Below are 19,414 nucleotides of genomic sequence, written 5' to 3'. Positions count from 1 at the left end.
GAACCCCTTAAAGGAATTGTCTGACTTGTTTGTAAAGTGCAGGGGAGGATTTAAAATAATAATAAAAAGTTATACTCACTCAACCAGCTATTCGTTTTTTTTTATACTCTGCCATGTCTTTTACAATTTATTGACCCCCTCAGCTAAGGATCACCTTCAGCCATTACACAGCCTCTCAGAGTACAAGCTGATGGGAGGGCGCACGCACATGGTACACGACTGCCGCCCCGTGGCCGCTCCCTTGAATTACAGGGAATGCTAGCCACGCCCCTCCTCACTTCTGTTTTTGAGCGGCTGCGAGGAGTTCATTGACCACGTGACGCGTGTTTCCCGGTTGCCAGGTAACAGCGTACGCTTCTAGCAACACTGAGGAATAACAGCAGCGCTGCGCAGATCCGAGCGGCCGCATCATGGCAGAAGAGGCGGACGGAGAGCAGGGACCCCCGCGCAGCAGCTTCACCACCTACATGGCCGAGGGGGAGCAGCTCTACCAGAAGGGGGAGTACGACAAAGCCAGGGAAAGCTTCAGTAATGTAAGGGTCGGGCGCAGGCAGAGTGCTGGGCTAGAGGGAAGTATCAGAGAATTGCATAAAGAGCAATTCCCCAATATGCAGCATTGATGACCTTCATAGTGCTGGCTGAGCAGGCACTGCCCATTCTCACTATACAGGCTGCTGGCATTCTAATGGCAGTGCTGGGTGTAACACTATAAGGCTTCATTCACACTGCTGGACTGAAGGGGGAATTCCCACATGCTGACCCCCAGCTGCTGGGATCCCATTGATCACTGGGATTGAGGCCCCCGATCCGCCTCACTATATGACCCTAGGAGGTTGACTGGAGCGGTGGTCGAGCATGCTCCCTGATCTCTAGAGAGTCTGTCTATGGGATGAAGCAGTGGAGCACTCTACTGTCTATGTCAGCCTCATAGACTTCAAATGGAGTAGCACCATGCATGACTGATCGCCTCTCCATTCAAAGGCCTCCTCACTGCAGTTGTGCAACAGGGGCCCATTCTGGTGACTGTGGGGCCCCTAGTAATCAGACATTTATGATCTATGATGTCCACTGGGCAGCCCCCACCCTCCAGACCTCCGGAGGAAGGCATATGTACCTGCTCCCAGTTCTGACTTCTTCAGTCCACCACGCTCTGGTTCCCTGCTTGTCAACTTCCAGAGTAGAAGGGGGTGATATGTGTCATTGTTGAGGTGACATCCAAGCAGCACATCATTGGGTCACATGCCGCCGGAGGGACACTTCACCACTGCTGACAGTTTTTTGGCTGCAGGGGCACATGTGACCCCCATTCACTCCAGTAGCTCACGAGCACGGTGGAGTAGAGTAGTAGGTATGCTTCTCTGCATAGGTCCGTCAGGCAGTAGGGGGAAAGGGGAGGGGGCAGGTGGGACTTATAGGGTGGCCACTTGCTGAACCCCAAAAAGGAAGACACCGAGATCGCACTCACAACTTCACTAAGCCACCACCCCCCCCCCCCCCCTCCCTTCCACTAACAGCTGGGCAAGAAGAAAAAAAAGAGGGGGAGACCTTAGCACTCCCACAAAATTTAGTATTTTCTGACCTGTTAGAAAGGTACATGATGTAAACTGCAGTGAAAGTAATCTTCTCCCCAGTGACTGATCCTCAGCTGTGTCATGTGACCAGCACTCTGATCTCCAACTGACACAGGAGAGGAAGTCAGTTACTTCTCTATTCATTCCTATGAGACTGACATTGAGGCTTCCATAGGAATACATAGAGAAACTGACTTCCTGTCCACACATGCGATGATGTGTTATTTAGAGGCAGAGTGCTGGTCACATGACACAGCTGAGGTTCAGAAGGAAGGGGATAACTCAGAAATACAGGCACTGGTAAGAAAATTACCTTCACTACAGTTTACATCAAGTACCTTTCTAACAGATCAGAGAATAAACATTTTAGTGGGAGGGCTACTTTAGGGTGAGCTGCTGGCCGGCCCCGAGTCCTTCTCTCACCCTCAGTCAGTCACACAGTGACATGTCAGCCGGCTCTAGGGATTGAATGGGGGTGAGAGAAGGACTCAGCCAGTTACCACATTCTCAGAGCGTGGAGCCACAGAAAGGAGGGCTCCCAGTGTCCGTCCAGGCCCTGCGCCGGAAGGAAGGCAAGGAGCCAGGAAACCGGTCTGTCCGGCCAAAAGCCAGACGTCTGGTCACCCTAGTGGCTGCCCAAAAGTGTTTCAAAGCTGAACAACCCCTTTGAGGATCTGTAATACAGGGACCGTAACCTGCTGTGGGCCCATACTGTGCCTCTGTGTGCTCTACTGCAGCATTAGAAGGGTTAACGGACACATACGAGGCAACATATGGAATTTATCCATAATACAACATGTGCTGGAGACAAGTCCATGAGACATGTAACTATATTAAACTGGAGGCACGCTGAGGTCTGGTGTGGGCCTATAGAATTCTATGGGTGCCATATTTCAGGTGCGTACCTCACAGATACTGCCGTGTGCATGAGGCGTAAGGCTGGCATAGATGATCCAAGGAGTGTTGAAAAGACACAATTGAGGTGAAAATTGAGCTTCATTTTGGCAGATGAGAAGTTTTCAGTGTCCTGCCTGACACTGGGACATCTTTGTACATTTCTTATGTATTTTATTAATCTCTTTTGTAGGCTCTCGACACACAGCCAACAGAGAAACACTGCCTGGTGGCCCGGTCTAAATGTTTCCTGAAGCTTGGAGACCCAGAATCTGCTTTAAGGGATGCAGAGGCCTCTCTACAGGAAGAGAAAGACTTCTTCAGGGTAAGTCCATGTACCAGCTGTACTCTCATATGAGTCTACTGACATCCACTGAAAGATAAATTCTATACAGTAGAGAACAATATGCAATATCCAACAGCCCGAATCTCCAATCCATCTTTGACGTCTCTTGATTTACAACTAAATCAAAGTTGAACTTTCATTTGGGCATCAATTGTCTTAGAAGATTGTTCAGGAGGGGTCAGAGAGGAACTAGAGAATGAGTTGGTGTTATATGTATATAAGGGTGAGGAACTGTAGGGTTGGTGACAGTGCAGTTTCTAGGTAAAATTTCTCTCCCCCCCCCCTCCCCCCATCAAAACTGCTCAATGAAATCATATCAGAAGAGTACTTGCAACCGTCTCACCATATATTTATTTTTTTAGAGCACACAAGATTTATTTAGAGCAAAAGAAAATCATAAATTACTGCTTAAACTGCTAAAAGTCCTAGGCAGAGTAATAGAGAAGAACTGCAGTATAAAGCAAGGCAATGCCCTTAGAACAGTAGTCATGAAATACAATCATCAATAATGTGCAAAACAATAATGTGCAGAGATACCTTTTTATTCATTTATTTATTTTATTGATACACCATGCTGTACAGTATATACAGGATGTACAGGATTATAATATATGCTGTACAGCATGGTGTATGAACTATGCTGTATATTGGCATGGTGTATGGATTATATGTACATTGTATAGCATGGTGTATGAATTATACTGTATATTGTATGGCATAGTGCAAGGATTACTGTAAACTGTACATAAAATGTATGGAGGTTACACCATGCCGAACAATATAACCTCTGTGCCATGCTGTACAATAAACAGTATAACCCCTACACAGTGTAGCGGTATACTGTATATTGTGTGGCACGGTGTATGCTATGTGTATAACATAAACATACTCCACATGAAAACTTACAGTTACTTGGCTTGGACCTTGGGGATCTCGGACACCACTTCGGCTGGGGGGCAACGTCTAAGAACATGCCGTCCACTGGGCAGTATGTTTTTTTGGTTCTTCCTCTTCAGACTCTGTACATGAGGTAACAAGGGGTAATATAACTAAGGGGTATCAGAGTACATTATTATACAGGGCAGGGTAATAACTCAGGACTAGGCCTATCAGACATCATACAGTTATAATGACACTAGGGCTGCAGCTAACGATTATTTGAATAATCGATTAGTTGTCGATAATTTCATCGATTAATCAGGAAAAAACAAAAAATGACAAAAAAGGGGTTTATATAATCTTACTTGAAAAATTATTAAAACAAATTGTGAATGCCACTGTTATGGAGGATCTGTGGATGGCACTGTTATGGGGAGGGGGACCTGTGGATGACAATGTTATGGGGAGAGGGACCTGTGGATGACTATGCTATGGGGGGATCTATGGATGACACTATATAGCATCTTATGCTATATGTGTCATCCACAGATCCCCCTCCCCATAACATTGTCATCCACAGATCTCCCCATAACAGTGGCATGCACAGATCCCCCTTCCCATAACAGCCCTGGCCCCGCCGCTCACAGCAGTATTCCTTAACCGGCAGTAACTTTTACTTTACTTTACTTTTACTTTACTTCTGCTTTTACCTTACAATGAAGCTCCGGTACCGGCAGAGCAGGCGGCGGCGTAACGTCACTTACTCACGTGACGTGCCTGCTCCACCTACTTTATAAATGAAGCAGGCGAGCATGCGCGTCACGTGAGTAAGTGCCTTTTACTAAAGCTTCATTGTAAGGTAATAAAGATGCAGTGATCTAAAGTTCAAGGACCCGCAGGCATAGCGCCTGACCGCCCGCTCCCGCCCGCATAGCAACGAATCGGCCGATTATTCGATAACGGGATTCGTTGACAACGAATCCCGTTATTGAATATTATCTATAATTTGTCCTGAGTTATATTACCCTGCCCTGTATAATAATGCACCCTGATACCCCTTAGTTATATTACCCCAGAGGGGTAATATAACTAAAGGGACGGGGTATCAGGGATGGGTACATTATTATACAGGGCATGGGCAGGGTAATATAACTCAGCTCAGGACTAGGCCTATCAGACATTATACAGTAATGACACCCACAGCAGCATTCTAATGTCAATAGTGATCCTACTTTATTAAACTTAATGTCCCCCACAGTGGCCCCCATTTTCAGAAATCAGATATCTCCCACAGTGGCCAGCGCCCCCCATTGTAATTAATGCCCACCCACCCACCCACCCACAGACCACAGACCACAGTGTCCCCATACTGTCCCCATTATAGAATTTGTGTTGTAACCTGACCAATGACATTGAATGCCTCTGGACTGTCACTCCAGTCTCTCACAGCAGTGCTTCTTTTCAGCACTGTTCAGGGCGGTAACATAGGCTGGCAGGCAGTGCGGCGCCGGCGCTCACTCACTTACTGTACGTCACGCGCCTGCGCCGCCTAGTGGGAGGAGCAGGCGCATGATGTCAGATGTGAGCGCCGTCCGCACGAACTGGAGGAGACACTGTAAGAGACTCGGCACTCGGCAGGAGAGATCTCAGAGGGGGGACCAGGGCGCACGAGAGTAAATGTAATAACAGAAGAACGACAACAAGAGGGCGCCCCTGCCGGCGCCCCCCTTCTGACAGCGCCCCGGGCGGTCGCCCGGCCCGCCCGGTCCTAGAAACGGCCCTGGTTGGTGATATAAGTTTGGGGGCCTGTAGGGTTGGTCGGCCCTAAGGGCATAAAAAGACACTGGTATTATAGAAAGTGCTTGATGGTCAGGTTACACCTCTGGCTGGAGGGAAGGGGTTAGGACAGGTCAAGAATTTGGCATAGGGGGGTTGCCGGTTCAATTTTTACCTCAGGCATCAAAAAGGCTATGTGCTTCCCTGCCCCTGGCCACAAAGTCCTGAGGGAAGGGGGCTCAAGCTGAACTCTTGAACTAGGGCCCATGAATTGTGTTGCACTGCCAAGGGCCAATCAGTATCTTCAGATGCTCCTTTCTTCTCCTTACAGGGTCTTTACCAGAAAGCAGAGGCTCTCTATGCCATGGGCGACTTTGAATTTGCCCTTGTGTTCTATCACAGAGGGTACAAGCTACGCCCTGAACTCCAGGAGTTTCGTTTAGGAATCCAGAAAGCTCAGGAAGCTATTGAGAACTCTGTTGGGAGTAAGTATTGCTGGTGGCATATGTGAAGTAGCCTTTAAGTGATTATTTTTTATTGTAAATGCCTTACAGGAAATACAAAACACAAATTAAACAGCATATTGATGGGGGTGCCAGGAGCTGGACCTCCACCGATCAGATATTGATGACTTACCCTGAGGAAAGCGCATCAATATTTTACCCCTTTAAAGGGCATCTGTCAGCAGGATTGCACCTATGAAACTGGCTGACCTGTTACATGTGCGCTTGGCAGCTGAAGGCATCGGTTTTGGTCCCATGTTCATATGTGCCTGCATTGCTGAGAAAAATGATGTTTTAATATATGCAAATAAGCCTCTGGGAGCAACGGGGGTGTTGCCGTTATTCCTAGAGGCTCTGCTCTCTCTGCAACTGCTACGCCCTCTGCATTTTGATTGACAGGGCCAGGCAGTGAAAACACCACCATGCTTGGCCCTGACTTCATCTAATGCCAAAGTGCAGAGGACGTGGCAGTAGCAGAGAGAGCAGAGCCTCTAGGTGTAATAACAACATCCCACAATGCTCCTAGAGACACATTTGCATATATCAAAACATCATAAGAACATGGGGCCAACACAGATGCCTTCAGCTGCCAAACGCACGTACAACAGGTCAGCCAGTGTCATAGGTACAAATCTGCTGGCAGATTCCCTTTAACTGGGGAACGGACAGAACATTTACCTGGTGATCTCTTTTTCATCTTTTCAGGTGCAGACCCGCCAATTCCTATGCTCCTCTTCTGCCATTCAGGATGATCGCACCACTTCTCAGACTGCCTGCTGCATACTGCTCATGTGAACAGTGCTGGCCAATCTGAGGTCAGGGGTGGACAAGCATTAAATGTTATGGACAACCAAATGCATCAGGTAGTCTTGAGAAGTGGTGTGGCCATCTTGGATGGCAGAAGACGAGGGTGGGAATTGGTGAAGCTGTCCTGAAATGAGGTCAAGGAAGGCGCCAGGTAAGTGCTCTGTTCGTTCCCCAGTTAATGTTATTTTTTTTATTGAACCAGAGGGGTCGCTTTGAATGAGTACATTTTAGCTGCCTGCCATGACCACTAGAGGCAGTGCATGCGGTGTATACAGTGAGCTCCTATGTGCTCTCTAGCGCTGTGTATGTAGGAGATTCGGAACGCTCTACTGGAAAGACTTACAAAGATTTAATGAAAAATCATGAGGCAGATCCATTCTGAAAAATAGACCTTGGCTGGATGAGTCAAATCTTGGTTGTTTTGATTACCCAAGTGCTTTATAGTCAAGGCTCCACTCGTGCTGTACTACACAGATGACAAGTTCAAGTGGTCTATGAAATCACTATTAAATCCACACCATCTCTGGCCTGACAAGAGTTAGTATAGCCACTGAAATGTATCTGTATAGCAATACCTGCTGTTTCTTCTATTCCTTCTCTGTCCACCTTGCTGAGGTGGTCGCACATGTTCAATTCCATCCTTTAACTGCCACCAGCTGTATTTACTGTTAGAAGCTGGGACAGTTATAGGAAGAGAGCTGCAGCAGAAAGTACACATCCCCTGAGGGGCTGGTTCTAGCTTTCTTAGAATGAGATTGTCATGTACTAGATGACGTATGTTTTTTTTATTTTATACATTAAATGCTTTGGGTGGTAATTTTTTTTTAAATTATTGCATTCTACTCATTTTGGGCTACAAATCATATTTTCAGTTGGTCTTTATTAACTTTTCAGCCCTTCTCTCTGTACAGATGTCAGATCTGCAGACCAGGAGGCTTTCTTATTACAGTGAGTCCGGTCAGATAGAAGCCTTATCTGTGAATTCTTACCAGTTCGATAGGAATCTAGTTACAATGAGTGTTTGAGGTCAGGAGATTAGAGAATAGAGCTACACATGAGCCATCACCAGATGGGACTCACTGTAAGCAAAAAAAATCACTGCAAATACACTGCAAATAGACTGAAATGTAACCCCTGTTTCACAAAAACTGCTGAAAATAAAAAAAAGACTAAAATGCAATCATAAAAAATTGCCCAGAAGATGTCCATAGCCTTTAATCATGGGGTAACCTCTTTAATATAACCCAGTGGTATAATAGACTTAATAAAGCACATGTAAATGATGAAGATTTGGTAAATAAAGATCTCTTAATTTGCTTGATTTAGCTCCAGCCTCTGTAAAGTTAGAGAACAAGAAGGGCATGGCGTTTCTTAGCAAGCAAGAAGAGGTGAGTAACAAGGTATTATTCCACCAAGATGCAGCTCCTAGATGTTTGAATATGGTGGCGGCCCGCGCCTACCACTGCTCTACTCCCTCCTGTGGGCACAGTTTCAGCTACTTGGACCTGCCAGTGTTCCTCTCCTTCCACCAGGAGCTTCCAGCGGTCAGCACTGGCAACAAGTGAGATAGTCAGGGACACGGGGAATGGGGGGAGGATAGAGAAAATTCCCTTCACATAATCCATGTTATCTCCCCTCTTACCAATCAGAGAGGACATGTAATCACATTTAGGCCCCCTGCACACGAACATGTGCGCCCCGTGCTGCTGCCCACAAAATGCGGGCCGCAATGCACGAACACCGACCGTGGGGCAGCCACAGTGGATCGCGGACCCATTCACTTTAATGGGTCCGCAATCCGACCGTTCCGCAAAAAGATAGGACATGTTCTATCTTTTTGCGGAACGGAAGTACGTGACGAAACCCCACGGAAGCATTCAGTAAGGCTTCCGTAGGGTTCCGTTCCGTGCTTCCGTTCCGCATCTCTGGATTTGCGGACCCATTCAAGTGAATGGGTCCGCATCCGTGATGCGGAATGCCCACAGAACGGTGCCCATGTATTTCGGATCCGCAATATGGCAACGGACAGCAGGAGGCCTTAGGTGTTCAGAGCAGTTTACCCCCTGCACTTAGTCAGAATATCTGGATCATTATGTAGTTTTTGTATGTTTATTTCTGGGGAATATGTGAAGATGGGTGCATATGGACAATGTGTACATTTTCACTGCAGCAAAAGGATTAATAGCATCTGTATGTTTTCTCTTGACGTTGATAATAGAGTAAAAAGGCGAAACAAAAAGCACCAGCAAAGGTACCCAAAAAAGACCCAAAGCAGCAGAAGAAGGCAGACCCTTTGAAAAGCCAAAAGACTGCCCGCCAGCTGCTGGGAGAGCTCTACAATGACATGGAGTATCTGGAGACACTGTTAAAGGATGAAGGTGGGTGGTTAGCTTAAAGTTCTTAAAATGTACCTAAACATTCAAGCAAACTGTATTAAAATCTATTCTATTCCTTGAGAAATAGTTACCTGAACTTCAGGTGGCTATCGCGCTTTTGAATCTATAGACTCATACACCGCTAACATGTCAGCTGTACAGATTCCGCTGGGGCCACGTTAAGTGCTGTACAGGCAGGAGCTCACATCGCTGCCCCCTGTCTGTACCCATGCAAGGCTTTTAGTGGAGTGGGACAAGAACTTGCATAGCACATCTCTGCTCCTGCCTGCCCTCGCTCCGCTAAAGCCTGGTATGGCGCATCAGTAATGTGCCTATTTTGCAAGGAAAAGTAAAAAATATTGAAAATTCAAGTACTGTATATTACAAGAAGTTTTTTTTACCACATTTAGAATAGGTTTTTAAATCAGGCCACATATCATAATAAGCAGTCTGTTCATTTCAAAAGGTGAAATATGCTGCTGAAATCCCCAGCATAAATGGACATACTGCAGATCTAAAAACCTCAGCACTCTCCTAGTATGTTGATGATATTTACTTTTTACAGAATTTGGATCTTCCAAGCAGGGGCAGACTGGCCATAAACCCTACAGGGAAATTTCCTGGCCAATACCCAGGGGGCTGCCCAAGCCCTCCTCACACTGCCGGCCAGGTACATAATGATCTGATTAATTAATGCTAAAATAACTTATCTACCTGGCTGGCGGCCGCAGGTGCCCTACTCAATTCAAGTCCACATTAGAGATCCAGTTGTATACTGCAACGGGGACAGCAGTACTTTGTGCTGCACTGTGGTATTTGGTTCTGCTGGGGCGGTACTTTGTGCTGCACTGTGGTATTTGGTTCTGCTGGGGCGGTACTTTGTGCTGCACTACGGTATTGCTGCCCGACCTACTTGTGTTGCCCCACCTTCTTTCAGTTTGGACCCGCCTACAACATGGGACTACTTTTAGTTTTTTTTCCTCAGGGCCACTGTAAGTTCCCAGTCCGTCCCTGCTTCTAAGACTTTGGACGTATTTTATTTTTTCTGCTGTTTTTCACGTCTTATAGATGTGTGTTTGAAATACTTCCAAGACATAACAGTGAGTCCAAGGGGTAAACTGGAACCTGTTTTGTCACCATCTGCTAAGCTGGTGCATTCACAATTTGTGTTGCAGGTTATGTATATTAATATTAATATATGCAGATCTGTAAATTGTTTTACTTTACATGGATACAGGGTTAGTGAAAGGAAACAAGAGAAGTGGGTTAAAACTGCAGGACCTGATCTTGAGTGCAATCACCTATCTGGACACACGCACTGAGTTCTGGAGGCAGCAGAAGCCTATCTACGCCCGGGAAAGGGACCGCAGAATTTTGCAACAAAAGTGGAACCGGGAACGTAGTAAACCTCCTGATCGCAATCAGTACATTTTCGAGAACATGGAAAAGATTGAGATGTGTATGTACTAATCTATTGATAATGAGATGGTTACACTTGCGAGAATAGATGTTTATCAACTTTGAAGTAGATGGGACACTTAAGACCCCTTTAGACTGCCCGATCTTCGGGGGCAGATTAGGTAATGAGCGTTCGTTAGCAATAATCTGCTGGTATAAAGGTGTTGTTTATTACTTGATTAACAAACAAAACGCTCTTTTATGGGGTAATAGATGGTTGGTGCGGTCACCTAAATCATTTTTTGCCGGCAGCAGATCATGCTTTCTAAACGGCCTCTGCTGCCGGCAAACAACGATTCTGTATGGGGATGACTTGTAGTAACAGGAACTCCCAATCACAATCCTTTCAAATAAACATACAAAATATAATACATATACTATTATGGGTTTGGTTGCTGAAATTATCCAAATTTTGGAATACCCCATTTAATATTGATAACCTGAGTTGCAGTAGGGGACACAGCAAGAGGCGCTAAGGGTAAACAATACAAGGGACACAGCGCTCCCTCATTCATCTGTCCAGCAGGGGTGTCGGGAGTCGGGATCTCACCAAATAAAAATAGGCCATTATTTTTAATTCCCAGAAAGGTTGAGTTTTCACTGTTTCAGAACTTATTTTTTATTTTTTGTGATGATCGCCAGGCTTCTCATGAAGGGTTGTGGTCATGGCTGCGTTTTACCACAAATTGCTGGTTTTGCTGTGGTGCCCTAGCCTTGTTGTTTTGGCTAACCACCACTGGGGTGTTTTCTGACTGTTCTAGTACTCTCCAATGGAAATGCAGAAGGGAGTTACAAGAAAGCCCGCCAAGTGTTAAAGAACATTCAGACTTGGAGAGATGACCCAAATAAACAGGAATTGATAGGTTACCTTTATAGCTGCATCGGCAACGCTCATATGGACATGGGACAGATGGAAGAGGCACTACAGAGTCACAAGAAGGACCTCCAAATAGCAAATGAAAGGTAAGCCTTTTATCAGTGATGATGTCACGGCCATAGTTATGGTCGTGACTCCTGAACCGCATGCGGTTGTCAGCGGTCTTTGGGTTGGTTGTCAATCACTGGTGAGGGCTGTGGTATTTGCCTCACCTGTGGTTGCCGCTGGCAACAGCATGTATGTGGCAGCATAGCATTCTGAGCTGTGTCAAGGCAGCTTGCTATGTTGGGCATGCGGTTGTGTGTGTATGTGTGCACTTGGTTTTATGTATTGTGTGCACTTCCCCTTTAAGTGGTGTTTTCCCTTCCCTGGTGGCGGAAGGGTTAACTCCCTTTCTGTGTGTGTGAGACACTGGGTGTGTCTGTGTGGGTGTGGCCACTTAGGCCTATAAAGCCTCTGTGTTTGGCATGTCTCAGTGGGTTGCTTCAGCCATGCTCAGCTGGAGCAGCCTCCTGTGAATACCATCTGCTAGTAAGGGCCACCCTTGTGGTCATAAACAAAACAAACTGTGACTCTTGGGTTTATGTTGATGTTCATTTGATGTTTTCCTTTGTTACGCAATGCCCTATGGATCTGGGTTCCTGTGTGTTTGTGTGTGTGCTGTGTCCATTTGTGTTTGGGTGTGGACACTTGCTGTCTTGCACGGGATCCAGTCTGAGTGTCTGTGGCAGGTAGGTGTGGAAGTGCTTTTCAGCCTCCTGCCATATACATAGGCTGTTTATGTTCCTTTCCCTGCAGCTTGGCCAGTGAGACCCCTGTTCCTCCGTGTCCAGAAGGAACAGGCCGTCTTACCCTGCTCCTTGTTCCAGGGCAATCCTGAGGGCTAGTAGGGACCCCAAGGCATCCGGTGTATGAGCCATCCCACCTTCAGGGTTGGCTCATATGGTTAGGAGTCAGAGTCAGGTTAGGGACGCGATAGGAGGTGACCTGCTCCCTAATTCTGTCGTCCTGGCCAAGCAGCGCTTAACATCTTCTGGCATCGCACGGCTGAGGGTTTTCCCCATCCTCAGCCGTGACAGATGATCTTATGTCTACGTGTGTCTGTCTCCATTAATTCTACCACCATCTTTATTTCAGTTTAACCAGTTCCCGTTTCTTGCAGCTATGGTTGATCATTAAATTCATTGTTGTTTTTCAGCGATTTACCAGAATCAAAATCCCGTGCTCTGGACAACATAGGAAGGGTTTATGCACGGATTGGAAAGTTTCAAGAAGCAGTAAAAGTGTAAGTATGTCTCTTAGTCTCTTATATATGGTGCAAACATTGTCTTAGTATGGAAAACTGCTGTCCTGGATTTGCTGGGCAGGTCGTCCTGAAGTCAGGAGATTATTTATTTTGCCTCCTATCCCTCTGACTGTAGATGGGAGGAGAAGATCCCTTTGGCATCTTCAAGCTTAGATAAGACTTGGCTGTTCCATGAAATCGGTAGATGCTATCTGGAGCTTGAATTGTTTGAAGAAGCAAGAGACTATGGTGCGAGATCTCAACAAGAAGCAGAAGAGGCTGAGGATGTTGAGTGGCAGCTCAATGCCAGTGTCCTAGTGGCACAGGCCCAAGGTAAACCCTTTTATACTATGTAAAAATTAAGGATTCATTGCAGGAAAAGGAAGTTTAAGTTACCATTTTGTTAGGGTAAAAATTGTTGGGGTTAGATTGTCCATTCAGTTGGCCTAATGTCTGTGGGCAACCCTGCAGTAGTTACCCAAAACAGCATAAATTATAGAAATACTAAATCTTTTATTGGACATACACTTGTATAAAACATAGAAATCCGTATATGTAAGCAGCATTAAATCACACAGGATGATCTCTACAGGTCTGTTACATTATATTACACATCACTTAAAATTAATTAATCTGCAATAAAAATTCCCAGACTGTGAGAAAAGGTAATCAATCACAGCCCTCAGTCAGTATATATAAAGTGCATAGTGCCTCAACGCTAAAATGACATAGGGGAAAAACATGCAGTAAAAGTGAATACAGACCAAACAGTCCTGGATCCCAACACGTGTTTCGCGGTCGCTTTCTCAAAGCGTTTACTCGCTTTGCGATTTGGGTGTGCAACCCTGCAGTAGGCAGCATCTCATCCTGAGGGTTAGGAATGGATTTAAGTTCATGCCGTCTGAGGTGAGGCAGTGGTCACCTAACTTCTCTGTTTGAAGCAGGTCCAACTTCTCTAACCAGTGTGCACCACCATCTCTCGTGCCTGAGAGAGCAGGAGAGTATTTTGTGCCTACAGGCCACTGACAGGACAGGACATCATTTAGGGGGTCTCCCACTTGGGTCCCCCATATATCAGTAAATCTAGCAGACCTGTCCATTCATGCATTGCAAGGAAATTATTTTTTTCTTACATAGAAACATAGAATGTGTCGGCAGATAAGAACCATTTGGCCCATCTAGTCTGCCCAATATACTGAATACTATGGATAGCCCCTGGCCCTATCTTATATGAAGGATAGCCTTATGCCTATCCCATGCATGCTTAAACTCCTTCACTGTATTTGCAGCACTGTATTTGCAGCTATTTGTTTGGTGGCCATGCCACAAAACTCTGGCCAGAACGGGCCTCCCTGGAAATAATAGAAAAAGCTGGACCCTCATAGCTGACATACATATCGGCTGCCATTTAAAAAGAGGGTGTTTTTAGGAGACAACCCCTTTAATCGGGTAATGTATAGTGCAATTTTTCTTTAAATTCTTCAGGTAGACTTGTTTATTCATACTGTGCCTATGGACGGGCATGTGCAAACCGTACTGCCCCACCACCGCCTGTATTCCCCTTCTACTACATTTTAACATTGCAACATGTGAACACATTAAATGTATAAAACCACTTTAAAGGGGCATTCCAAGTAATATTTATTAGATCAGGGTCCCCACTGATAATGAGAACGGGGGTTGTGTACCATGCAGGGCCCTTAAAGTGAATGGGGTGGCACTTTGAGCACGTACATTGCTTCTCCACTCATCTATATTGGGCCCCTACGGAAATAGCCAAACACATGGCTCTGCTACTTCGGCAGTTCCTTATAGATGAAAGAAGAGGCAGTGCACATGCCCAGCCTACCGCTCTGTTCTTTTCGAGTGGGTCTGTGGGGTATGGGGGCCCCGTTTTCATGATCGTGGGGGTTCCAGTGGTAGGTCTCCCACCGATCTAATAGTTATCGCCTATTCTGTGGAAAAGGGATAACTTGAAATCACCGGAATACCCCTTTAAGAAAATCTGCTGTGTAGCAGTAGGCCGACAAATGTGGGCAAAGAAATATCTACTAGAAAACCAATGTCGTCTTGTGAGTGGAGCAGTCACAGAGGGAAGAATGGCCTGAAATATTCGGTCAGGCCTGTGGTTCTCTGAAGTGCTGCACATGAGCTCTACATGGGTACTTTATTGACCTTCTATAATTGTTTTTCTCTTTTAATTTAGTAAAATTAAAGGATTATCAGTCTGCCGTGATCAACTTTGAAAAAGCCTTAGAGAAAGCAAGAACTGTAGACAATAAAGATGCAGAGCAGGCAATCATTACTGTGAGTATACTGAAAGGAGTCCAGTCACAAGACGTTTTCCTATATCCACTGGAATGGGTCAGTGGTCGAGCATGCATACCACCACTCCATTCAAAGGGTATGTCCCTGCCAGAGGTAACGGAGTACAGCACTCCACTGTTATATTGGTGGGGGCCCAACCACTGGGATCCCCACTATCTGAAGAACGGAGTTCCTGTGTAAATAGAGGGAATATCGAGCATACACAGTCTTTGGGACCGCCAAACATAACAGAGAACAGCACTTCACTGTATAGGAGATAGGTTAGACCCCCACCTATCTAACAGTTATCTACCAACCTAGCTATTCAGTGTACATGCTCGACCTGCCACTCCATCCATTTTAGGGGTCCCCATGGGTTATAGGGCCCCAGTTCTCGAGAGTGGTTAGACCCCACCGATAAGAAGTTATGCACTGTATAGGGAAAGACTTACGTTACCAGAAACCCCCCTGAACCCCTTATTGTCTGGTATAGTTCAACACTCTGATCTTCCCAGTGGTAAAAAATTAGGATTCCTTAGACAAGGGGATTAAATGATATGAAGCCAGTGTCACATGCTAATAAACTTCTAAAGCTGCTTCTCCTGCCTGGTCAGTGCCATATTAAAGAGGCCCTCCAACCAAAAATCTAAAACTGCTCCAGAATCTACATATTTCCTAAGTGCGTGGATTTTTTTCCCCAAAGTTCATCTGTTTTTCCTCTAACCTGCCTTTTTATTGGAGACCAGGAATTGATATCTCATGGGGTTGCAGTCCATTGCACATTTGACGCCTGATTACTTCAGCATGCTCCCTATCATCTCTTCCCTCATGTCCCTGGCAGTCATTGTGATGGACCTTCTGTGATATCGTCCCTCCTGCCTTCTAAACAAGATATGGGCATACACAGAAATCATAGAGCCCCATAGCAGATTTAAGATGGCCCCACGCCAAACCTAAGGTCTCCTGATGTGGAAAAGTTGGATCTGGCGTTGTTTTCTGTCATATTTCTAAAGCTTCCTTCGCACTTTTTATGGCCAAAAGTAATAAAAAACAAAAAAGGCAAAGTTTGTAGTGTGTGTTAGATTTCACTGGAGGCTTTCAGATAATACCTGGCTGTAGCTATTTTTGGGGGAAAAAAATGAAAAAACACTGTTAAACGGGTTGTCTCACTTCAGCAAATGGCGTTTATCATGTAGAGAAAGTTAATACAAGCCACTTACTAATGTATTGTTATTATCCATATGGCTTCCTTTGCTAGCTGGATTCATTTTTCTCTCACATTATACACTGCATGTTTCCATGGTTACGACCACCCTGTAATCCAGCAGCGGTGGCCGTTCTTGCAAAATATAGGAAAAATCTCTGGCCTCTCTTGTGGCTGGGACCACGGGAGTGCGCATAATCCAGCACTTTTTTCTATATTGTGCAAGCGTGACCACCACTGCTGGGTTGCATGGTGGTCATAACCATGGAAACAAGCAGTGTATAATGTGATGGCAAAATGAGCAAAGGTGGAAAAAAGTCAGCAAAGGAGGCAATATGGACAAACGCCATAAATTAGTAAGTGCCTTGTATTAACTTTCTCTACATGATAAATGTCATTTGCTGATGGGAGACAGTCCCTTTAAGCATGACCGGAACATATTTTTCAATGTATTTATACCATGAAGCTGGCATACATGCACTGATTAATCTTCCCCTGGTGACCTACAAATTCTCCACTTTCCTTCTAATTGTAAATAAAAAAAATTCAACCACCACTAGGGGGAGCTCAGTACATATGAATTTATGCAGCTACAATAGTACTCGGTAGATGTTGTATAAATCACTATGAGCTCCCCCTAGTGGTGGCTACAGGAAAACAACTTCCTCCTGTTAGAAAGCAGTAAAAGCAGCTTAGTGCTCGGCCTCCCTGCTGCTCTATGGTCTGCCTCAATAGGAGGTAAGGTACTGCTGAGGCATGTAAAACGCTGGCTGCAGGGCATCTGTATTATCCCCTAAAATAAATGGACTTCTATTGGTGTTTATTTTTTTTTACTGTACTACTATTATGTCATTATTCTTATCCAACGTCTTACAATCTAATAATAAACTAAAAGACAATTCTGTCATTCTTGTACTTTCCAAGGCCCTTGAAGATGCAAAAAGAGATTCAACAGAGGAGAATAAATCGGAAGACAGTGAGACAGAAGATGACCCAGTTGGTAGGTGACCGATACTGGGCTGGTAATAAAAAGCTTAAAGTAACACTCTAGACAACCGATAAAGTATCAAAGAACAGTAAAGCTACTTTCACATTGCATTTAGCTTGCACCTTTATCCTAACCATAGGCTCCCATTATAGTTGGTGCACCTCCCTCCAGTGGTATACACCCCTGGATACCAGTAGTTTTGGGCGGGATTCGGGCGGTCATTTAAAAAAAAATTGTATTGCGGCCAAACATGTGGATGATTTTTAATACATAGTGAGGTCCTTTGCCCTGATTTATCACACCTTCACATCAGAGTTTTGGCTTAAAAAATTTACAGAATGGAACTTTTATGGATTTTTACACCACTCACTCCAGTCATATGGGCAGGAAAGTGGGCATGTTTAGCTACGTAATGAGTTTCACTCTAGATTTAGCACTGAAACTTTTTTTTAAAGTCTCAATCTCACTCCAGGAGGAGGGTGGAGTAGGAAAACTGGAGTAGCTTTTCTAGACAGAAGTGTTAGGTTTAGAGATAAGAAATTTATCAAATATGGAACATTTGGCAAATGTGGCATAAAGTACGACAACCCAGACTCAAGCAAAACTGACTTCAAATATTCCACCCAATGTTCCTCTTGACAATTATGCAGAGGAGCAGTAGATGCGTCTTTTTTTGGCTTTTGGATTCTGACCTTTTCCTAGAAGACGATGACTATGTTGATGTTCTTTGTTTTCCAGAGGACAATGTATGAAGTGGAGAGGAGCGTCATTGTGGGCACATTCCCATATCACCATGTGGCACAGTCTGCCGGGACTCAGGAGGACTACACCTGCAGACTGAACCATGCAGAACTCGTTGCCATTTATTTAAACACTAGGAATAAATCACGGTGATGAAATATTCACTTTTCCATATGTATTTCTGAGATCTTGTGTCATTCTTCTCATTCCTTCAAGTCATTTGACAGTAGTATGCAGATAAGATCACAGGACTGTCCCTAATGAAGGCTCAAATCTGGCATAGATAGAGGCCAGGAAAAGTTCTTGGGGTATACATCAACTGTATTCATAGGGCTCCATTTATGCTGCGGAGGAGAATAGAGTGTCTTATTGGTCTTCATTTAGGTGGTATACATTAAGTATAAGAAATCATAGCAGAGCGCCGCCACAAAAAAGGTGGAACTCTCACAGTGTATACCTTCAATGGGAAGACAAAACATAATAGGGTAGGTTAACTATTCAAAATGAGTCCGTTTTTATGTGCATTTGCGCCAAAAAAACGAACATTCATGCTTTTCATCACATTTACCGATTTATACACTTTTCTAAACTTTTTACGCCTTTTCCAACAAGGAGAGTGGCCTTTTAGGAAAGGAGAATATAGTTGCCTGAAAGGGGGCGTGGTCTAAACGTCGCCATCTTATAGGTGGTGTCAACTTAGACAAGAATCTTTTTTTGGGCGCAATGACACATTTGTTTGTATCATGGACAAATTTTGGTTCATGGACAGTCATTTTGGTACACAAAGAGAATTTTTCGGGCATGGACAGAATTCTAACATAAATAATAATAATCTTTATTTATATAGCACCAACATATACCGCAGCGCTTTACAGTTCAGGGGTTCATGTACAAACAGTGATAAATACCATAGCAACAGACAAGTCAAGAATTACAAGAGGAATGAGGACCCTGCTTGCAAGAGCTTACAATCTATGAGGGGAAAGGGGTGACACAAAAGCTAAAAGTGCTTGTTTTGTGCATGGTCCTGCCGTCTTGGGATTAATAGGGGAGTAGACATAAAGCTGCAGTCACCAGCCGATATCTGTAGTGCTTCTGGGTGCATGGGGTGCGGTGGAGAGTTTGGTGGAGGATCAGGTTCAGGAAATGATAATAAATGGGCTATATACGGAGAGGTCTATATAAATCTGGCACAGGATTTACAATACTTTAAATTTATAAAGGTCCATGTCCCAGAATAGTGAATTTGTCCAATATTAAGACTGTGATTCGAATTCTTAGACAGTGCAAAGTACACTATTAGCAAATCTGCCCCAATGTGCACAGAGCCTTAGCTAGAGGTACTTGGGTCTATACAGGTTGGGTTTAACTGGGGCAGACTGGCTATAGCAGATGCCAAGGGA

The 19,414-nt window shown here is 44.9% G+C and overlaps 1 protein-coding gene across 2 annotated transcripts; it reads left to right on the top strand.

Moving 5' to 3' along the window:
• Window positions 1-297: 297 nt before the first annotated feature.
• Window positions 298-18,177, top strand: ODAD4 (outer dynein arm docking complex subunit 4). Of its 2 annotated transcripts, none has more exons than XM_044298391.1 (12): window positions 298-341; window positions 2,659-2,790; window positions 5,798-5,951; window positions 8,103-8,164; window positions 8,995-9,154; window positions 10,389-10,610; window positions 11,371-11,572; window positions 12,685-12,771; window positions 12,908-13,104; window positions 14,978-15,078; window positions 17,207-17,282; window positions 18,009-18,177. In XM_044298391.1, the coding sequence occupies exons 3-12, from the start codon at window positions 5,831-5,833 to the stop codon at window positions 18,020-18,022; spliced, it is 1,242 nt and encodes a 413-aa protein (XP_044154326.1). In that variant the 5' UTR covers window positions 298-341; window positions 2,659-2,790; window positions 5,798-5,830; the 3' UTR covers window positions 18,023-18,177. The 2 variants fall into 2 exon arrangements, with proteins under 2 accessions (XP_044154326.1, XP_044154325.1); XM_044298390.1 differs by lacking the exon at window positions 298-341 and adding an exon at window positions 365-533.
• Window positions 18,178-19,414: the final 1,237 nt, after the last annotated feature.

This window comes from Bufo gargarizans, chromosome 6 (genome assembly GCF_014858855.1).
Source record: "Bufo gargarizans isolate SCDJY-AF-19 chromosome 6, ASM1485885v1, whole genome shotgun sequence".
In the NCBI taxonomy this organism is placed as follows: domain Eukaryota; kingdom Metazoa; phylum Chordata; class Amphibia; order Anura; family Bufonidae; genus Bufo; species Bufo gargarizans.
The sequence above is the reverse complement of the archived record's forward strand: the minus strand, read 5'-3'. Positions and strand labels throughout refer to the sequence as shown.

What these genes read in the sequence shown, in the direction of transcription:
- ODAD4 (XM_044298390.1), top strand. Translation starts at nt 411, where the DNA reads ATGGCAGAAGAGGCGGACGGAGAGCAGGGACCCCCGCGCAGCAGCTTC. An exon ending in GACACTGTTAAAGGATGAAG is followed by an intron (nt 9,155 to 10,388) that starts GTGGGTGGTTAG and finishes ACATGGATACAG; the next exon opens with GGTTAGTGAAAGGAAACAAG. An exon ending in CATGGAAAAGATTGAGATGT is followed by an intron (nt 10,611 to 11,370) that starts GTATGTACTAAT and finishes TGACTGTTCTAG; the next exon opens with TACTCTCCAATGGAAATGCA.